The sequence below is a fragment of the Emys orbicularis genome, chromosome 10, assembly GCF_028017835.1.
Source record: "Emys orbicularis isolate rEmyOrb1 chromosome 10, rEmyOrb1.hap1, whole genome shotgun sequence".
NCBI classification, from domain to species: domain Eukaryota; kingdom Metazoa; phylum Chordata; order Testudines; family Emydidae; genus Emys; species Emys orbicularis.
The window spans coordinates 30,914,242-30,935,922 of NC_088692.1; the positions used below are offsets into that span (position 1 = coordinate 30,914,242).

The 21,681-nt window shown below is 52.4% G+C and overlaps 2 protein-coding genes across 2 annotated transcripts in view; both read left to right on the top strand.

Annotated features, from left to right (window-relative positions):
• Positions 1 to 21,681, top strand: part of ROGDI (rogdi atypical leucine zipper) — a 177,691-nt gene that overhangs the window by 23,731 nt on the left and 132,279 nt on the right. The window lies entirely within an intron of this gene.
• The window catches only part of PPL (periplakin), a 53,278-nt gene that overhangs the window by 18,425 nt on the left and 13,172 nt on the right, over positions 1 to 21,681 (top strand). Inside the window, exons 2-14 of the mRNA XM_065412018.1 lie at positions 6,517 to 6,616; positions 8,193 to 8,347; positions 9,368 to 9,488; positions 11,685 to 11,810; positions 12,258 to 12,299; positions 12,587 to 12,748; positions 13,442 to 13,549; positions 14,324 to 14,419; positions 16,089 to 16,211; positions 17,611 to 17,757; positions 19,187 to 19,338; positions 20,331 to 20,428; positions 21,101 to 21,258. Coding sequence (XP_065268090.1) covers positions 6,517 to 6,616; positions 8,193 to 8,347; positions 9,368 to 9,488; positions 11,685 to 11,810; positions 12,258 to 12,299; positions 12,587 to 12,748; positions 13,442 to 13,549; positions 14,324 to 14,419; positions 16,089 to 16,211; positions 17,611 to 17,757; positions 19,187 to 19,338; positions 20,331 to 20,428; positions 21,101 to 21,258 — 1,588 coding nt within the window. The remainder of the gene's footprint in view (positions 1 to 6,516; positions 6,617 to 8,192; positions 8,348 to 9,367; positions 9,489 to 11,684; positions 11,811 to 12,257; positions 12,300 to 12,586; positions 12,749 to 13,441; positions 13,550 to 14,323; positions 14,420 to 16,088; positions 16,212 to 17,610; positions 17,758 to 19,186; positions 19,339 to 20,330; positions 20,429 to 21,100; positions 21,259 to 21,681) is intronic.

The following is a 21,681-nucleotide window of genomic DNA, read 5'->3' on the forward strand; positions in this document are numbered from 1 at the left end:
AATACCTGAAACCGTGAAATTCAAGGTTTTAAAAATGCTATCACAATGAAATTTATGAAAATGGACTGTGAATTTGGTAGGGCCCTATCTATAACCCCAAGAATTCTGCCAACGTTAATCCTATAGAGGCATTTAAATCCAACCCCTTGAACTATTACATTAAAACAGGACACACGGTTATTTTTGCCAGGAGTCAAACACAATGAAAGAGCTTACGCGGTTGACGTCTTCAATCGCCTTTCAGGCACCCAGTGCATCCGAACGGGGCTGCTCAGAAATCCTGGAGAGGGTCTGCACAGCATGTTGCTTTGCACTGCTGGGAACACAGAGCCTCGTAATCCTCCCCTTAATCTAATCAATTCCTTGCACTGAGAGGCTCCATGGAAATGAAGTCATTGGCTATATTGCAAACTGCTTCTAAAACAGACCTAATGCAGGGGCTTTCCCTCACCTGCTAGATGGGTACACACAAACAAACCTGGGCGTGCGCTGGAAAACCACACTCCCCTTAGGTGAGCTGCAAAAGGCATATCCTATCATCCTCCCTTGGTGCACTCCTCACCCATAAGTACTTTCCCCACAGCAATGGGGACTTGTGCTATTTTGAGACTCTGTAGAGGCAGTTTCTTCTTGGCTATGAAGTACTTGCAGCTGCAGGAGAAAGTCAGCAAGCAGCATTACTTATCTCGGAGCAGTCAGATGACAACACCAAGTGCATCTGCTGTGCAGTGACTGACGCTCACCTTTATGCCTGAGGAGGTTTCTGACCAGTAATAACTTCATTCGAGTCGATGTCTAGGGTCACATTTTCAAAAGTGGCTTGGGGCCAGAAGTGCAAAGGTCTTTAGGTGCCCAGAGATGCTCCTAGGTGCCTAGTAGGATTTTCAAAAGCATCTCAGTGCTTAACTCCCTTTGAAATCAATAGAGGTTAGGTGCCCAGGCACTTCTAAAACACCTACTAGGTGCCTATCTACACAGCCTTAGGTGCCTAAATACCTTTGAAAATCTGCCCCCAAGTCACTTTTGAAAATAGGACTTATGCACTTTTGAGCATGTTGCCCGAAGTCACACCACGCTGTGCTCACAATGAGGTCTATTATTTCCTGTTCATGCATAGTCCACGTTAACACAGTGGGCCAGATTCTGATCTTACTGACAGTGATGTAAATCCAGAGGAACTCCACTAGGCTGTAGCACTAGTGGAAGTAGCTTAGGCCCTTTATGGGTTTCTAGGATATCACTTCTTCGGACTTTTTATCTCTCAACATCTTGAATCCCATTTTGTCTGTGGAGCTCATAGAAAAAGTTACACAAGGCACCACAGTCCTAGATAATTCTTCACCTCTGAATATTTGAAGAGTTGGGCACACAACTGAACGTTTCACGTGCACGTGCAGCTACTACGATTGTGCACACAAATCATGTCCGCACAATTGCTGTTTGTGTCTGTGATCACCCAGGTTGCCTGAGCAATTGCAGCATTTGCCTGCACGTTAGATGCACGACTGGGCATACATTTTGTGCGTGCAACTCTTCTGAAAACCAGGTTCTGTGCTTTTAAGAGTGCCCCATTCTGGCCTGGCATTAACAATAGCATTGAACACATCTGATGCGATTTGAAAGGCAAATGGCAAGGTTACTTTCTTCTCCAAAACCCCGTTCATTTGCTGTGGCTTTAAGAGGCCCCAGAGCAATGTTAGGACTTTGTTAATTAAGAGTTGCTAAACTGAGAGACAGTGACAGATGCTGACACTAAGCTAATAACCAGCACCAGTGAGTAGCAATCTGATGACAGACAGAAGCTTCCTGGCTTCCATAAAGGAAGACAGAGCCAAACACTGTGCTAAGAGGGAGAGTAGAAATGCTAGCATGTGTGTCCACTGCCACAAGAATCCTATTGGCTGGGATAGGATTACAGGGGGGCACGTGGTGGGCAATGGGTAGAGGGGTGAATTTTTCTGATCTTTTGGAAAGGGCACTAACGACGCCTGGCTAGTACGTGCTGCACAGCTCAGCCCTCATGCCACTCAGCTTGGTCACATCCCAAGATGGCAGAACACATGTCCTGGGTGGCCCATGGTGCAGGAACTGAGAGTTGAGATGCATGTCCCTCCGAGAGCTCTCTTGACCACTAAGGTTAGATCGCGTTGCAGCTGAAATCACACAGCTGCAGCGAGAACATCAAGACCACCTCCTGCCCTCCAACCATTGATGCTACTGGGAGATCTGCCTGTAGACGAAGGGCATGGCATGGCCCTATATCTGTGCAAAGTCTGCAGAGAGTTTTGACCTGATCTATGGAATTGGACAGCTCATTATAAAATCCCCTGCTAAGCTTGGAGAAAATGGGTGTTGCTCAAGCAGACAGATAAGCGTAGTGCTTTGAGGAGCTTGGACAGATGAGAGTCTGGTTCTGAAGTAGGAGAGGCTTAGTCCATGTTCCACTAAGATACCTTCCTGGTTCATCTTTATCCCAGGCTGCGTTTGCACGAGGCTCTGGTCTTGTCATAGTGCATATTCCTGAGCTGAGTCAGGCCTTGGCTGGGACCCTGCCACGCAAACCCCAGGCGCTGTAAGAAGTGGGGTTATGGGACTGGCGCTCTTCCAGTGGAGCTGGCACTGACCAGCATTCCGCTAGGCTGTGTTGTTACTCTATGCTGCTACAAGTGCCCTCCTTTGGAGGAAATATAAAACCCTGATCGTGGCATTATTTTAACGAGCAATTAATATATTCAAAGCACTGTATCAAGGTTAAGCCTTCCACCACCCTTTAGTCCCATTTTATAGAGGGGAAACTATCTATTGCCAAGAAGTTTAAATGTCTTGCTTAAGGCCACACAACAAACTGGTTTCAGAGAGAGGATTTGAACTCAGGACTTCCTAGCTACCAGGCCTATACTCCGGCCTGTGGACATTGCTGGTTCTTGTAAAGCTGGCTGGGATTACTCAACATCCCCTGGCATTTTGCTCAAGCTTGCAGCTGGTGTCTTGGCCACGTGCCAACTCACCCTGCCTCACTCACCAACCCTGCTGGCTCTGGCGGGATGCCCTGTTTTCAGTTCCCGACTGACGCTAATGTGCAGCGTTGTGCTGTTGCCTCTTCAGGGCTGAGTAAATTGGTTTGTGTCTATAATTTGTGAAGCACCTCAGGACCCTTCGGCAAGCCAGGCAATAGCAACAGATGGGGCTCGCTCTACTCATTGCTAGGAAATGAGCGGGTCCTTTAGAAACCAGAGGTTCACCAGCCACCATTGTAAGGGGTGGTTGATCATGCCAATTTCCCACTTGCAAACTGATAGAACGGACAGAAGATGTAGCCAGCCTAAGCCATCACTGAGTCTTCCATACCCAGAGGGGGGAAATTCACTCTCCAGCTGCTGCCACTTTGCACTGGCTACGCTGATGCAACATGTCTGCAAAGTGACCAGAAAGTCTGCCCCGCCCCACTCCCCGTAACAGCTGCAGCTAGTTCCCTGGCAGGTACAGAGCCGGTATAGCCAGCTCTATGCCACCCCTCCCCAGGCACAGAGGGTGTTACTAGGGCGTTCCGCTGCCTGTGTTACATTTGCCGAGGCCGTTGCCACCAGGGGTGCAAGTTGGAACTTGTGTCCGAGAGTGAGCCAGCCCCCGGCACCCTCAGGATGAGAGTGATGCAGCATCTCCCCTGCCGTGGCTTTGCACTGAATTAAGGCCTAAATGCTGACTTGCAGCAGGGACTCTGGTTCCACTTGGCAGGTGCTTTGTTCCATCATCACAGGGCTGATCTTAGGAGCCTAGTGGTTTGTGCACCACCAGCTCAAAGCATCAGACACCTACAGGGGGCGCATGGGATCAGATCTCCTGCAGCAGCCGAGGCAGCTCAGTGAAACAAGGGGATGAAGATTCCGAAGGGCTCTTCTTGTGTCTAAGATCGAAAGAGGCAAAGTCTCCTCTCGCTTCCACCGCCAGGAATTGTCAAGCAAGATGAGCTGCTGGGCCCTGAGCCGTCATCGCTCTGCAGTGTGCAGCCCCCCACACCGGCGTATAGTAGGGGGGGGAAACTGCAGCTTTCCACACCTGCTCTGCATGGGTGTCAACGCCTGGGCACGGTTCCCACTGCGCTCCTGTGCCAGGCAGTTCCCGGGGTAGAATGCTGCCGAGTGGTACGGAAACAACAGCGGTGTATGAAACACTCAGTGGATGAGCAAACACTGGTAAGAAACAAGGAGCCTTCACTAGCTGTCCAGGATCACTGCATAGAAAGGAAGATGCATCTCCCTGTGAATTGCAGCTCTGGCCACCAGCCCGAGCACTGGGGCTTGGGGCCTTTCCTTATGTTATTAAATCACGAGCACAAGAGCAGTTGGGGCCTGATCCTGCTAACTCGCACTCATGCGCGCTGTCCCGCTGACGTCAGCCAGGCTTCTCTTGTGGGTGAGTGAGGCTCCCCGAGCCGCACCGCCCTGCAGGAACAAACTGTCCTTCTCTCAAGGAGTGCTCCTTGGGCAACCGCCCACATGGACAAAGCCGACCTATGTGGACCCGTCCCCCTTTGTTTGGTTTAGATAGCAAGGCGCTTTCCTTACAGCGTGGATGCCCTTCACCTAGGAAGCTGCCAAGGACAGCATCCCTGCTGCTGGCCCGTTCCTGCAGCTGATACACTGCAGTGGAAATTTACAGTGCTGGCCATGGAGCCTGACCACACCAGGAGTCTTTGCACTTACCGAGCTGGTGGCTACTGGGTTTGCTAGGTCCTCAGGCACTGGAGGCTCATCTGAGCACCTCAGAGCTCTTTCAGGCCATGGATCGCATCATGTTCCAGACACGCATCTCAAACAGCCTCAAGCACAAGACTCCCAGGGCAGATTGTAAGATATGCCCAAGGGTGGGCAACTTCCAGCTGGGACTTGCTGAGCATGGCTTTTACTGGCCCAGCTGGAGCGGGAGCTCCCTCTCGACTCACCTGGCTAAGGGGCTGCCAGCAGCTTCCAGGTTGAAGCCTCACTTGTGATGACCTGCGGGGAGCACACACAGCCAGCTGCTCAGGGAGCTACAGTAGGTGGTTAAGTCAGCTGTAGTGACCAGCCAGCGACTAGAGGGAATCCTCCAGTGCACACCAGGGCTCAGATCTGCAGCTGATGCAAATGCCAACACGCTGCAGCTGAGGGCCTGACGTGCTCTCTCCATGCCTCCATCCTCTGTGAACCTGTCTCTCCTGCAGACCCATGGAAATGCCCCTATCCATGCTCTGTAACATGCAGCCCTCTGAATACCCATGTGGCCCACCCAGATACATCTTGCCTTTTAGGGCCCAGGAGAGCTGCTGATTAACAAGCACCTGGGGAAGAAAAGGGCAGCTCTGCTTTGACTTTGAGTAACACCAGTGCCTCCCCCTTGACTCCCCTGGGAGGGCAGTGGTGTAACTAGAGGAGGATGTGGCCTCAGATGTATGCCCACACAGCCAGCTGGATGTGTGCATGCGCCCATCCTGTGCTGCTGGGCTCTCCTTCCTGCCCATGGTGCCAGTCCAGCTGGTTCTGTCCTTCCCGACCACCCAGAAATTCATGGTAGTCCTTTGCCTCTTACCCAGCACATGCAGGAGAATCCCTGCATCCCATCCTCAAACTGTGGTCTCAGGGCCAGGCAACACCAGCCCTGGATCCAAATGGCCAGGATCACTCCCTCTCCCTTGCTGCTGTTGACAGGGGACAACCTGCATCGGCGGGGATTAGTTGCGACCTAATCTCTGCTGAATGCACAGAGCAGCTTTCTATGGAGCAGCTCCCAGCGTCTGCTAGACTGGAGCAAGGAGGTGATGCACCCATATCTGTGCTGCCCCCTGGAGCAGCTGCTGGCTTGAAGGGGGGGCATAGTGCAGCCAGCAGCCCACCTCAGACTGCAGGTTGGGCCAGAACGTCAGGGACACCCTGGCTGGTGGTGAATGATCATCACAGGCTGTATTTGGGACTTAGAAAGCCAGGGAGACTGACGGGGTCCCATCTGTCCAGCAGCCTCAGTAAACAAGCAGGTTTGCCTTCACTCCGATGGACCTGTATCCTCTCTGCCATGAGAGATGGGGGGCATGCACACAATGATCAGTCAGGGAGCCCCACCCGAGAGTCCCTTTCCCCCCTGCTCTGGGGCTGTCCCATTCCCCCTTGCCCTCTTGAAGTTATGCCCCTAGTTCCTGAGGCAGGGCCTGGCCTGGCTGTGGTGGGGAGGGCAAGGTGCTCCCATCCTGCTGCGTGGGAGATAGTAACCTGGCCCCTCCTGGCAAGGCAGCCGAGCATTCTGGAAACTATTAGAATGGCAGCAGTGAGTCATGTGCAGCTGCAGCGCCTGGCAGGCTGAGCTGAGCCCTCTCCCTCCCTCAGATGGGGTCAGGGCCATTGGGCACAGAGAGCAGGGCTGGCTCACCGCCACCAGGGCGAGGCACTTCCAGAGATCCCGGAGCCTGGCAGCAGCTCAGGAGATGGGTCTCCCCCTTTACTCTCCTTAGTCACCGGCATCAATTCCTCTGCTCTTCTCTCCCCACAGCATCTCCAGCAAGGAGCTGTCGGAGCTCATCGAGCGGCTGCAGAAAAATGCCGACCAGGTGGAAAAGAACATTGTAGAAGCCGACTCCCGAATGCAGAATGTGAGTAAGAGCTGCCCCTGCACTCAAACCCCACTGCACTTAGCCACACTCCTTCCCATCCACACCCCCACTCCTAGTCTTCTGTAGGCACCTGTTCCCAATACATCCTGCCCACACTGCCCATTCTCCCTCTAGGATTGCCCCCTGACATCATCCAATCTCTAGCCAGCCTCTCTTTGTGTACCTGTGCATTGCTCACCTTCCATAAACCTGCCACACCACCTCGCAGGCATCCAACACCTATCCAGCCATCCCATGCATGCACCTCCTCCACCCCCCTTCTCCCTGAATGCACATCTACCCTCCCTCGCCTGCATGGGCCCCCATCCTGACCTCGACTGCAATTACTGTAGCGAGGGAGCTTTCCTTCCGTTGCACTTAGCCCTTAGCTTGTCGGTCCACACCAAGCCTGCAGCCCAGGCCTTCTCTTGGAGGATCCTCTTGGCATCCATCTTCCCTTCACGTGCACCTGCTGCCTTCCCTGCTCGTGTGACACAGAACACCTTTGATCACTAAAGCCGAGAGAGTTTGCAGAATTTTGTCGACTTCAGGCTGTTCTGCAGTTTGGTTGCCATTTGCATTTCACTCCCATGGGACAGTGAAATTAAGCTGGTCAGTTTCACTTTCTATTTACAGTCAGTGTCATTTCCCATTTCTTAACAACCACCACAATGCTGAAGGGTGGGAGATTCCCCAGACTACAAAGGAAGCGTTAACCCCGTTTGTTCCCCTCCCCCTGGAAAAACCCCAACCCTTGTCATTTAAACTAATGGTCCTAAAATATATTTCTAGTCCTATCTGATTTTGTTAAAAAAAAAATTAGATTACATATCATAAATGTGAGGCCTACCCTATTGGATCATGTCCCCCATACACAGCAATAGCAGAGCCGCTTCTGCGATGGGATGCCTGGCGGCTTTGAAGATCTCTCCTGGGGAACATGTTACAACACTGGCCCTATAACACCAGTGCAGAGTGGCTAGATGAGAGAGACATAAAGAGGGGGAAATGTAGTCTCGTGAACCTAGGAGGTTAAACCCTCAGACCCTAGTTACCTGTGACTTGGATAACGGGTCTCAGAAGAGGCCTGCTATGGAGTGGAATAGATTACATGGCCTCCTGGTATTTCCGTATAGACTAGTGAAAGGATTCTCAGGAGGAGGTCTAGTCACAGGCAGCCAGGGTGTGTGATCATGAGAAAACAACAGACATGAACATCAAGGGAAAAGGAAACAGATAACTCCAGCTTGGGGTTCAGCTCTCTCCGATGAGCCTAGCCACAGTGTCCAGCCTGCCCAAAGGTATTCTATCCTTGGCCTCCCAGGCAGGCAATCTATAGTCCTGCTCCTGAGCATCTGTGGCTGGGGAGGAGGCCAGTGTGTGGAGGTTAACATCCTGTTCATGGATGCCCCTCCTCCTTACACACTGTGCCTCACAATGCAGGCTGTATGACCAGCCCTTATTTAATAACTCCATGCATTGGGCAGGTTTATGTTGTATTGTTTTCCATCATTCGGGTGCTGTCGATTTCAGCTCTTTCTGCCAATTCACCATCCTTTTCTCGTTGCATCCACAGGACTTACACAAGCTCAAGGCCGGCCAGCCTGCTCAATACAAGGACCACACAGCAAGTAAACTGACCGAGTCGGATAAACTCCTCTACGTTCTGGATGGGGATGCAGCAATTGCTAAGCACATGAAACACCCACAGGGTGATATGATCACAGAAGAGTGAGTCCAGTGGGGACAAAATTTGTTCTGGATCCCTAATTGCATGCATGCTGCTGGGCTAGCCAGACTCCACTACAGAGAGGCACTTGTTAACAACCACCCCCACCCCCGTAGGCCAGTAGGCATTTCTGTAACTCCTTATTGGAGGGCACTGTATGGTATAGCTAGCGTTGGGCAACATTTTTGGCTGAAAGTTTTTTGGTCAAAAAACGCAGCTTCGGGTTGATGGAAACATTTCATGGATTTGGGTGGAATTCACCTAATTGTTTCAGTAAAAAAAATTCTGAAAAGAATTGAAATGTTTGGGTTTGACATTTTAGAAATGAAACAGTTTGGTTTTTCAATTCTAAACGCCTTTTCATTTGGACTTTTACTGTCATTTTTTAAAAAAAACCTGAAACGAAAATGAAACGTTTCATTTAGGATAGAACAAAATGTTTCGTTTGAAAAAATTCAGTTTGCTGGAAATTTTGGTTGGCTGAAAAGTTTTGAAAAACGTTTGTTTCTAGTCAACCCAAGACGATTTTTTTTTCCGGTTCAGCCACCGAACTGAAAAATCAGTGATTCGCATAGCTCTCATTACACCACAGATACAGCCGATGCTAAAGAGGGCTTTTGTGTGTCTGTAGTTACACCACCTTAGATGGGGCTCTCATGTTAAGCAGGGTCAGCCCTGGTCAATACTCAGATGGGAGACCCTGCAAGGTTGAAAAAAGGGGGCTGGTGTTGCTCTTCCCTCGGGTCAATTCTGCACCTTGTGGCCCAGCACTATGCTGCAGCAGATGCTGACTTTTTGGTGAGATGCAAAATCACATTCCCGAGCAGTCATTAAAGATCACATGGCAGTGCAGTCCGACCATGCCCCCTTCTTCTCCCAATATGCCAGGGGACTGGGGGCGGGGGGAGAGGATGACCCAGAGCTGATGGTGCCAGTTCTGTGCCAGCCCAGGGACTGATCAAACCAGCCCACCTACCACATCCTTGATGCCCCTGGGTTGCTTGTCTTCTCCCTTTCTTCAGCATCCGGCAGCTGAAGGAGCGCGTGGCAAACCTGCGTGCGAAACACGACCAGATCTACAACTTCACTCCGCAGGACGTGGAGCCGCAGGTCAACTGGTCCAAGGTGATCGACGAGAAACAGGTACAGTGACCCCGGCATCTGCCCCTGAAACACCTGTGCCTGCCTGCAGCGACCCTCAGGGCAGCTCTAGAGATAGGCTTGCACCAAAAGTTTGCCATATGGGTGCCGGAATTTTTTCCCCATGGAAGAACACACCAAGGAGCTCTCACTCAAACCATCAAGACAGCTTAACATTGCATGGAGCATACACCACAGCAGAATGTATTGAGTGGGGGCAGATGGGGGTGGCTTGGAATATCAGAGTGGAATCAAGGACTCCAAAGGTTTTGGAATGAGTTTAAAAGGACCAAAGGATGGGTGGGCAGCTGTCCTTAACTGAGGCTTTAGCTACACTGGGGATCTGCTCTGAGGACAGCCATCCATGGCCAGCCACTGGGCGAAGCTGCACCAATGGAGCTCCCTACGGTAGAGCACTAATTTTATTAGTGTAGCTTGTACCTGCTTGAAACCTGGGTAAGCTGCCCCATTGCTAATCAAGAATTATCACAGTTTGCCCTGTCTGCTAAAGTTAAGTGATGCTGGTGGCCATCCACCAATGCCTGAAATTAGACAAAAAATGGGCAAAGCCTCCTTTGGAGGCAGTGCATCCTAGTGGATAAAGCACTTGACTGGGATTCAGGAGACCTGGGTTCCATACTCAGCTCTGTCACTGCCCTGCTGGCTGACTTCAGGTGAGGTACTTCCCTGCTCTGTGTCTCAGTTTCCCCATCTGTAAAGTGGGGATAATGACACAGACCCCCCTTGTAAAGTGCTCTGAGATCTACAGACAAAAAGTACCATATAAGAGCTAGGTATTAGCTTTGGTCTTGGTCTTTCCCCACATCACCTTCTTTTATTCTCGTCTCATTTTCTTCGCTGCATTACTTTTCCTTTCGGTCACCAGATCCTGAACTGGTGTAAATCAGCACAGATCCATTGAGGTCCAGAGAGTTGTGCCAGTTCACACCAGCTGAGGGTCTGGCACAAATGGATGCTGCAGTGGTGTGTGGCAGCCACACCTTATGGGTTCTAACACCCTCCGCTGCTGTTCGTGGCTGCTTAGTGACTGGGAACGGAATTGCATTTTATTCAGACAATCCCAGGGACTTTGGGTCAGTTCTTATGAACGAAAGGACAATTTCACTCCTATCAAGGGCTGGCCTACGATGCCTGCTGTATTCATTAGCCAGATCCAGCACAATAACAGAGACAACTGGTCGCTCCACACTGTTGATTTTGCTGCTATTCAAACTGCCAAGTCAGCTTTGCTTTGCAAATCCCCAAATCCAGCCTGAGCTGCAGCTTGTTTAATTAGCACTTTGCATTGGGAAGGCCATGCTGGCCTTGCAGTTCTGCCCATTGCGTGGGCTCCGCTGCCTCCAAAGGGGAACAGGCCCCTTAGCAGGGGAGAGGAGAGGCCCTTGCAATGACGGAGGTTTGTACAATGCTGGGGAAATGCCAAGCAGTGGTTATTAGCATTCACATCACAGGCGGTGGCTGCCACCCATCTCGTCCCCTAGCAGCTTGCAGTCTTGGGCTGCTCCTTCTCCCACTGACGCCGCTAGCCAAACTCCCAGCAGGCCCATCGTAGCCTCTGGAGAAGAGACCCTTCACAGTGCAATCCAGGGCTGCCTCCTAGGAGCATGGAGACTGCTATTAGATCAGATCTTTGCCAGGGGTGCCCACCCTCTGGCAGCACCTGGCAATCGACGCTCGAGGAGGCACCTTGTTAATCGTGCAATGCTCTAAAGGGGCGAGGGGGGAAGCCCAGGCCACCAGCTGACACCCTGTAGCTAAGAATGGGTCACCCTTGCGTAGCTGCAAGCAGGCCATGTTCACACCTGCTCTTGAGGGCCTGCTGCAGCAGCAAGACCCCATGGGCTGTCTCTGCACTGAGAAGCTCGTCCTAGAGGTGCTGAGTGCCCCTTGCTCTGACATGACGCGGTGGGAGGAAAGAGGAGGCATGGCTCAGAGATCCCTGCACCATCCGTGATGCTGAGTGCTTCAGCCAAGGCTCTTTCTAGGTCTTCCGGGAGCAGAGATTCCCATGAGACTTCCCAAACCCACCCCATTCCCCACTGCAATGAAGCAGAAGAGGGCACCCCAGGCTGGGGGTCTCTCTGCCTTAGCTCCTGTCAGAGACAGCCAGGCGAACAGAAGAGCTGGAGAGTGGTTCCTGGTACGCCTGTCGTTAACCTTAACCTCTCTGTGCACCAGGAAACGTTGAACAGCCAGGGCTTTGGGACCGACCTGCCGCTAGTCAACAGCCAAGTGGAAGAGCACAACATCTTCCACAATGAGGTGATGGCCATCGGGCCACATATCAGCAAGGAACGGGACAAGGTAGGTCCCTTCTCTGCCTCACTCGCTGGTGTTCCCTGTGCCAGTCTTCACCCTGTGGCACATGCAGCCTCCGCCCAGCACCTCCTACACTGGGGATTGCAGAGCACAGGACAAGCTTTTAGACTAACAGGAACCACAGGCCAGGCTGGGGGAGACTCACCCGAGGGAAGGACAAGCTTCCAAGAACACGGGGAGAGCAACACCCAAAGTTGCTTAAAGTGTCATGGGCCCGAACCAAGCCGTGTGTCCAAACACCCCCAATTGCAGGGTGTCCTGAAGCCACACTTGTACCGAGTTGAATTTCACACATGGACCCTAACTTTACAGTGGCAGCCCCCCAACATGCCCCCTCCTAGATCCAGCCCCTTTTGCCCTACAGACTTTGAGTCACTGCAGCTGTGCTCTTCGGCCCTTCTCATGCCTGGCTTTTCTCTCCTTTGTTTGCAGGAATATATGAGCAGCCTCCAGGTGAAATACCAGAAGCTGCTGGTAAGAATCTCTCTCAGCCCTGAGGAGACTGGATGTTGGTGGCTAAGCACCAGTGAGCTGGGGCGAGGGTGTGTGCACATGTGAAGGACGTGTAGGAGGGAGATGTTTTGCCCAGAGATGCTCATTGCTGGTGGGGTGGGGGAATGCAGAGCCCTCACAACGCCCCCCCCCCCCCCCCGCCCCCGCCCCCAGAGGAAAGTTCTGAGTAGGCGGCCTCCTTGGGCTGCTCCTCCAACTCCACAACTGGGTGGTGAGCTCTGACCCTCTGTAATCCTCTCCTTTGACAGTCGGGGTCCCAGCAGCGGCAGCAGGATTTGAACTCCCTGCAGGATTACATGCAGCGCTGCACAAACAAGCTCTACTGGCTAGATCAGCAGGCCAAGGACAGAATGCATTATGACTGGAGTGACCGCAACCTGGACTACCCCAGCCGGCGCCGCCAGTACGAGGTATGTGTATACCTTCCCCGGCACACAAAACCCGCCTACCTCACCAGCTGTCTCCTACTGGCCAGGTGTATTACACCAATAGGCGGAGGCAGTGTTGCCAAAGGGAGAGAACACTGCACTGGGACTCAGGAGACCTGGGTTCTAGTACTAGCTTGGTCACTGGCCAGCTGGGTGACTTCACATCTCAGCTCTGTGCCTCAGTTTCCCCCTCTGTAACATGGGGACAACGATACTGACCTCCTTTGTAAAGTACTTTGTGATCTACTGATGTAAAGGGCTGGGTAAGAGCTAGGGCTTGACGTTATTACATATACAAACAGACCAGGCCCTAAAGCAAAAAAGAATGAAAATACCTGTCTTGACATGGGGCCTGAGTCTCCTCTTGCTCATGCTGGCTTTACCTTGGTGGGAGCAAGGAGAGAATCCAGCTCAGAGACTTTACAAGCAGCTATAAGGAAAGGAGGAGGCCAAGATGCAGCAGGGCAGAGCTGGGGCTTCCTGGCCTTGAGGGAGTCTCTGTTTTGAGTGCACCGAGGAGTCAGATCCCTTCATTTTAAGGTAGATAAAATCTGGGGTGTAAGCAAGGGTCCCTTCCCCCTGGTGTTGCCTGGGTTCCTGTGTTCTGGTGTGTTAGCAAGAGGTCCCCTCCACGCATTCCCTTCTGAGCCCGACACCTTCACTACCTCTGTCTAGAACTTCATCAATCGCAATCTAGAAGAGAGAGAGGAGGCTGTCAACAAACTGCATGCGGAGGGAGACCACCTACTAGCCCAAAACCACCCTGGGAAGAACCCCATTGAGGTGAGTGCCCCAGAGAATGCTAACGGGTATGTCTTTTCCCTGAATACCCTGGAGAGAACACCATCCCATCCAGGAAATGCCTACTTGACCCTGACCCAGTACCCTGAAGTGACACTCCATGGAGAAAACTCCTGTGCCCTCTGTCCTGTATTGGCACTCATCCTACAACGGCTCCTCAGCTTTGCACGGCTTCCTGAGCTGCCGAATGCCAACCAAAAGGCTCCTATCTACTGCAAGTGTATAAATCGGGTACAGTGGGAAAACAGAGATCCAACTACCCCACTTCCGCCAGGCCTGTTATCTTGTTCCTCCCATGACAAGCAGAGCTGGTTAGAAAAAAAAAATCGTTTGTTGAAAAACATGACACATTTTTTCACATTTGTCCCCCAAAATGTGTCCCATGTTCTGGCCCGCTCTCCCGAGCAACTCTGCTCAGACACGAGGATTTCCAGCTCTGGCCTTAGGCTGCCCACAAGGATTCGTTCAGTGGAGATGGAAGGTGGCACTTTCCCCTGGGTAGCAAGCCTGTTGAGTTAAGTTCACTCCTAGAGGAACTCCACTGGCATTACACCAAGAGAGAATTTAGCTCCCAGAAGAAAACTGGCTTATGTGCTGCTCCTGCTACCCATTGCTACTATTCTTGGTCTCAAACCCCATTCATGATTGTGTCACGGAGTAAATGCCTCCCTGGGATTCTTCTCCGGAGCCGATATTAACCCACTGAGGCAGGTGACAAGCCTCTGTAACATGCCCACTGCTCCTGTTGTGTCATAGGCTCACATGGAGGCTGTCCATGCTGACTGGAAGGAATATCTCAACTTGCTGATCTGTGAGGAGAGCCATCTGAAATTCATGGAGGACTATCACCAGGTACCAGACCCCATAGGCTAGGAAGGCTCCTACTTCTCAGTGGGCCCTGGGAGAGCAGATGCTGTGTTCTGAGGGATCTGCGAATGCGGGGAACAAGCACCATGTGCTCTAGTGTCTAGCTGCCAATGCTAAAAGCCAGGATACTAGACTCAGTTTCATAGACTTCAAGGCCCAAAGGGATCACTGTGATCATGCAAGCTGACCGCATAGCACAGGCCAGAGTTACTCTGTACTGAGCATAGTAACCTGTGTTTGACTAAAGCACGTCAGCCAGAGGGGCCCCAGCCTCTCTCTGAAGCTATCAAGAGATGGAGAAGCCACTCGCGAGGAGAAGGTTGGTTCTGTGGTTGGGCACAGGCAAGCTGGGTTTAATTCCTGCCTGCCACAGGCTTCCTCTGTGACCTTGGGCAAGTCACAGAGGCCCAGATCCTTAAAGGTATTTAGACTCCGGTCTCTGAAACAAACAGAGCCTTTGAGGCTCTGGGACTGAGTTTCTCTGTGCCTCATCCCCCACCTGTGCCAAGGGACAATACTTCCCAACCTCCAAAGGGCATTGTGAGGATAAATGTATTGGTGAACATGAGGCTCAGACACTCTAGATAACCCCAGAATAAGATTCTCAGAGAGCAGAGCTTCTGCTGTGAAATCCTCAAGCATGAACCCCCCAACCCCTTTCTCATTTACTGCCTTCTGTTGTCTGAATTCCCTTTTCCACCCCATGGAGCAGTTCAATCCCTGGAGCCCTCCACAGCCTTGTGCCCAGGAGCTCTGGGCTTGACTGGGAACAGGGAAGAACACATTCCAGAGGGTGCTGAGACCAGAAGCAGCTGAGGGAGGGAGGGGACAGAGCAAGAGCAGATGGGAAATGGGGAGGTGGTATCAGTTCCTGAGGGTGTGTCTCAGACAGGCACATCGCACCTGCCCCGGGTGATCACTGCCATGCAGGTTTGGGGCTGGCCCCTGACAGCGCATGGTGAGCGGAGCAAGTCCCAGGCTTTCCTGCCTCTCAACAATCAAGCCACTCCCCACATCCCTAGGGTGGGGCAGGGCAGTGCTGAAGGAATTCCAATGTGATATTTCCACATCGGCTGGAGGCAGGGGCTGAACCAGGCCCTCACTGCTTCCCTGCCGCTGGCATCGGGCACTGCATGGAACCTGCAGATGCTCTGAGTTGGGGGACAGGCAGAGCAAGAGCAGGGGCCTAGGTGTGCTAACACCCGGAGGAATGAGCCACGCTGGGATGTTTAAACAGACAAGATGGATGCTCAGGTGTCTACCCCTTGGGGGCAGGGGGGATTACTGAGAAAAAGTGGCTCAGCGCCTGCAGGGCACTTGGGACTCTTCCTGCATGACTCCTCCAGCCTAGTACCAAAGAGCATCAGCCCAACGCTGGGGAGACGTGAAAAGACAGGGCAAGATTCTCAACCACCCCCAACGAGCATTGAGCAGAGGAAGTGCTGGGTGGGGCTACAAAGGAACCACCCCACCCCCACGCACCGTTGCCCTGGGGCTCACTCGGCCCTGGTCCAACCTCGCAGGCCGCCCCCCCCCCCCCCCGCCGCTCAGAGGGGACACAGCACCCACCTGTAGTGAGCCCATGCAGGGGTCTGATCTCTCTGCCAGCTGGGGGCTCTCTTTTAAACAAGAGTCTTGCTTCGCTTTCCGGCAGTTCCAAAAGAATGCTACGGATGCCCAGGAGCTGTTGAAGAAGGTGAACACAGACCTGGACCAGAAATACAACCCTGACTTCAAGGACAGATACCAGCTAGAGTCGCTTCTCAGGGAGCTGGATGTGAGTAGCAGCACAGTAACGGACGAGCACGACACCGGCCTTGGTGATGGGAAGAACCTTTGTCGCATTAGAGCAGGTGCTGCCTAGAAGGGTGCAGGCAGGCTGGTGGGCTGTCCAGTCTCTGCCCACGGCAGGCGCTGGGGCCTGGACACTTCTGTCCCTCTGCATTCACCTATTTATTGTTCTGTGCTGGCCACACCCTCTCTTCCCCTGTGGCCTGCTACTACATCTTTCATGACAAGACGAGGGAGCGTGGGGCTGAACTGTTGGGATTCTCCCATCATACTCGTACTTGCTCAGGTTGGGAGCATCATTAGATTGTCACGGGACTTGGCAGAACCACTCCAAGGGAAACGTTAGTCCACAGAGCCACCCACCCAGGGAAAAGCCAGGCAGAGCAGCTGGGCTGCTCCCAGGCCGGAGCGCTGCACAGCCAACACAAGCAGTAATGGACATGCCGCCACCCCAGTGCAGGCAGCCAGCCATCCTCCTCCTTCCCCATGCCCCCAAACCAGACAACCCCCCCAGATCCCTCTCCAGCCTCTGGTTCAGTGCTGGTCCCAAGTGTTGGGGGCCGGGGCTGAGGGTAAGCATATGATCCTGGGTGGGGAAGGTGCTAGGACCCAGCGAGCAAACTTTCTTTCTGATAATTGGTCACGGACATGTCCTTAGAGAAGTTTACTGGTTGGGGCCGTATTTGTACTGGTCCCACCCCACTATTTCCCTAGGTGGCACTGGGCCCCTGGCTGTCACACCTCACTTATTACACATTCCCTCAATGTTTGCGTTACTGGTGACTGCTAAATAACAAAGACAAGTTCATATTTGTCCCTCCTCTTGTTCCCTCTCCCCAACAAGCCCTCCTCCCCCACTGACATCACAAGCATTTCCTTTGCACTTCTCGTCTGCTGCAATGGCACACAGCAGTTAAGGGGAGGAAAGAGCAGACAAGCGCATTTTCCCCTTCAGGTTGCTCACGTCCTCTGCTCAGTGCCCAGGGGCAGCAGTAGCGCCTCTTACCTGTGGAAATAGGAAATGCCAGCAGGAGACTGAGTCCTGAACAGCACCTCAGCCTCTGTGGATGGAAGGAATCACTGTTGAGGAGAATGTATTCATATTTCTTGACATTTTGCATTGTGAATATTCAACACCAAACATCTCTTTTAAAAGGGCCAGAGTAGATGAGATGATGCCCAGGCTTTACAAATCAGCTCTGTCAGCCAGGGCCCGAGGGAGCATTTCAGGCTGTCCCAGCAGCTGTCTCCATGGCCCATTCAGGCGCTAAAGGTCTCCCTTCCATGGCCAACATGCCACATGCACAGCGCTGTGGTGGTCCACGGGTGGCAGCGTCACATTTTTAAACCTCCCACCTCGTCACAGCTTTTCCTTTCCCCCATAGGACCAGGAGAAGGCCTTGGACAAGTACGAGGCAGTGGTGAAGTCCCTGCAGACGCACAGCCTGCAGGTGCTGCCTCTGAAGTACCGCCGGGAGAGCCCGCTCAAGCCTATACCTGTGGAGGCGCTCTGTGACTACGAAGGCGAGGAGGTAAACCTTCCCTCCGACAACCGGATCCTGGGGCTACAAGGGGGGGGGGGGGGGCGCGGCCCTGCAGGGAAAATGTCTCACCCATTCCATGCCTCCCACTCAATGGGAACCTGGTTAAGAATGAGAGTTTTCCTGGTGCGTAGGTATTAAAATATAACTTATTCTGGCCAAGGCCTTGGCCCTGCCCGGAAAAGAGAGGAGATGTGGCAGGGGAGGACGGTGGCTTGTGACAGCAGCTAGACACAACTAGCCTTGAGGGTCATTTCTCCTACAGAGATTCTATGGGATTCAAGACAGACACTAGATTGTATGAGGAGCCTCCTGAAGTTGGAGCCTCCTTGACCTGTAGCCTGTGGAGCACTCCTAGGTTGGCTGTTCTGTCACATTTAGAAGCTGTGCAGCTTCCTGGTGGTTGTAGCCCAGTCCAGGATAACAACAGGGCGCAGGCACCTTTTGTGACTAATTAAACTCAACCCCCAAGCACCTCTCTGTGTCCCTTTGCCAGGCATTTTGCTAATATAAATTCCACCATGATCCTTTGCACATGCTGCTGCCTGAGTGCCATGTGACAGCAATGCTGGAGGAGCTAGTGCACAGGATGACAGAAGCAAAGCAACCCTGTTAGAGCAGGGGAGTGAGATTACCCATGCCGTAGCCACAAGCCTGCAATTTAGGAAAGGAAATGAACAGCACAGAAACAAAAGGCAGGGCTGTAGCCTGCCAGCCCCAACTAGCCCCTTTAAGGGAGTTTATTTGCATTATGCTGCCCCAACCCCATCCTCACATTGGAGTTTCCTTGGTGTAACGAGCCCTTGTAAAGTGATACAAGCAGGGAGAAGGAGCAGGACTGGGAGGATTAAGGGTGGTGGTATCCTGAAGGGGCTTATGTGGTCCACATGCAGGGTTTGAAGATAAGCACTCTGTATCTAACCCATCCCACATCCAGATGAGATTAGCAGCTAGACCCAAGGGCCGTTTCTCCTGCTAGCAAGCAGAGGAGGGACCAGGGAAAGGTAGGGGGCCTGAGGCTCACTGTTGCCATTTAGAGTTTGTTGAAGGAAGCTCAACACACCCTTGGCTGCACAGAGGTACTCTGAGGATTGCAGAGTTGGCAGTAGTGTGGCTGCTCATACGGGATGGTGCTAGCAGCTCTGTATGTGCATTGGCTTATAACCTACAAGCAGGCAAGTTGGTCAAACCACCCCCAAAGGGGAACAACAGCTATATTTTCTCTAAGAACCTCTACTACCCACCTGATGGTGGGGGTGGGAACACATGCCTGCCTGTGAAAAGCCGTAGGGCTGCGCGTTAGCCAGGATGGCCAGACAGGGCCCCACCCAGGCCTGTGTCCCTCCCAGGTCGGCGTGCACTAGACCAGAGCAGTGGTAGTTATTAACTGACTGGCAGTTGTAACTGGTTTCTGCCCTAGGGCCAGGTTACCCGTGGAGCCCGATACACCCTGACTAAGAACAACGGTGACATCTGGGATGTAACAGACAACTCAGGAAACAAGATCTGCATCCCGGGGGTCTGCTTCATGATTCCTCCCACAGACCCCGAAGCGCTAGCTCTCACTGACAAGTACGTGCGGTCAGGCCCCTTTTCAGTGTAGCCTGAGCTAGGGTGTGACTGGACCTTCTCCTTCCCGCTGAGCTTAAGACACACGTGGGTAGCACTTTGCTCTTTCTGCACCAAAGCAACACGGAATCATAGAAATGAATGCACAGGGGTGGAAAGTGCTTCACTGGGCCAGGCTCTGGGGTTAAGGCCTGACCAAGGCAGTTTGTCCTCGCAGCTCTTCTGAAACCTAAACCCTTCCTGTCCCGAGAGATAAACGCAGCAAGAAGCTGTTCAATATACTTAGCTCCTCAGTAGTCAAGGCTGCTCTCTCTCTGTGGAAAATGGAGATAAGGATGCTGACCTTCCTTGATAAAGCACTTTGTGAGCTGCAGCAGCTTCTTAGCATATGCCCAGCATGCATCAGGTGGCACGTGACCAGAATTCAGATGTGCTCCATGACCATTCACACTTAGTGCTACAAATACAGACACCGCCGGGCAGATTCAGGGGCTGTTTCAACAGAGCAGGGGTTAGTGGGACTGTCCTACATTCCCCTCACAGCCCTCCAAGTCTCCATCGTATGGCAACCCTGCTATTGCCAAGGGAGGAAGTGGTGGCTCTTTCCAGAACCCAATAGCCCTGCTCTGCCCATCCACCAGCACCAGAGCCAGGTTGCAAAAGAGCAATTCAAGGTAGCCCCTTTCTCCACTTCCTCTGCATGGGGACTGGAAAGGACACCAGATTTGCCCACCCTTAGGGGCTGAGTGCAGCTGAACAACAGTGGTTGGGTCATGCTACCACCATCCAGGGCTTTGTCCAGAGAGGGAGATGCACCCTTGTGACTAGGAGAAGTCCCTTGGTTATGGTGAAATGCTCTCCCATATGGCAGGGGCAATAGGTTAACTGGCACCTGGGTGACAGTCCTGATGTTTCTGACTAACTGGATGCATATGGCACTTAAAGGGTGAAGGAACAGGCCCTAACCTCAATTCACACACTGTCTCATTGTGTAGCATTGCCAGTCAGTATCAGAGTGTGAAGCAGAAGACAGCCAGCAGCAAGAATGCATTACAGCAACGCTATGAAGGGCTGAAGGCTGACGGCATTGGAGGTGAGTCTTCACACCTGGATCCTTTTGACAAAGCCTTTGCAGAGTCCTAGGGTCGGAGCACCAAAGCATATTGGGAGCTCGGTTTGAACCGGTGGCAGTGGGTTCTGGCTTCCATTCTTGGGTCACGTGGTCCTCCGTAGGTTCTTGGCCAGGACCTGCAAGAGATTTCTCCTTCTCTTCATCCTGCCGGAAGATAGTTTGGTTTGTAGTCAGTCGCTTCCTTAGCTGAAGCTATATGGACATCTGACAGCTCCCAGCACTTCTGTCCTCTTCAAATGTAAAATGGGATAAAGTAGCTGCCACAGCTGGCGCTAGTGCCCAGCTTATTTTCTTCTCACAGGAATAATGGGATGGCGTTGCTGGAACAGGGAGTCAGGCAGGTCACTTAGTCTCTGTGCCTCAGCTGTATGGTGAACCCCAGCTGTGCATGGCGAAGCACCTCCTGCAATGGCTTGTTTTGTGCTGGCCATGGAGCAGCATCAAAAAACGGACTGGAGCCACCAAGCTACGATGCACATTTCTAATAGCCCCAAGGTCCAAGGGTTGGGGGCAGGATTGCAATAGTGGGAGCTGGGGTTTTGGTTTTCACCGAGCTCTCTCTCTCTCTGTGTCTGGGTCTAGCCCAGCCCCTACTTCCCATGGCCTCTAACCCAACATCCTCTGGTCATCTAGATGCTGCATCCATACAGGTGCGCCAGCTGCTAGCAGGACTAGAGAAAGTGAACAGCGACCTAGATAAGCAGGAGAAGGCAATAACAGCAAACCTACGCCCCCCACTGGAGCATAGCAGGGCAGTGCAGGACAGTGCTGAGCGCTCAAAGGACCTTAAGGTAACAGACATGGAGAAGAAGGTAGGGAAGGTCATTTGCCCACCTCATAGGCTAATTACTGTAGCAAGAGCCATGAAAGTAACCTCAGTACAGGAAACACCACAGCAGAAAAGCCAGCTAGGGAATCGCCCTAAGACTATTAAGGGTAATTTGAATGTCTGTTTATTCAGCTACCAACCTCATGGCTGCCAATGCACAGCTGCAAGCTTAACTCCATAAAAACCCCTCTCCCTGTATTAGGAAAGAAAAGGAAAGGTACCAAAACGTCACTATTCTTGGATGCAATTGCTCCTCATGCACCAGTTCTCAAAAGCATCATTGCTTGCATGCAATTAGATGGTTTCTCCTTTTCCACTAACAGCCCTGGCATATTCCTTGAATATACAAAGCAAGCCAAGCTTCTTGCTCTGAGTGATGAGACCC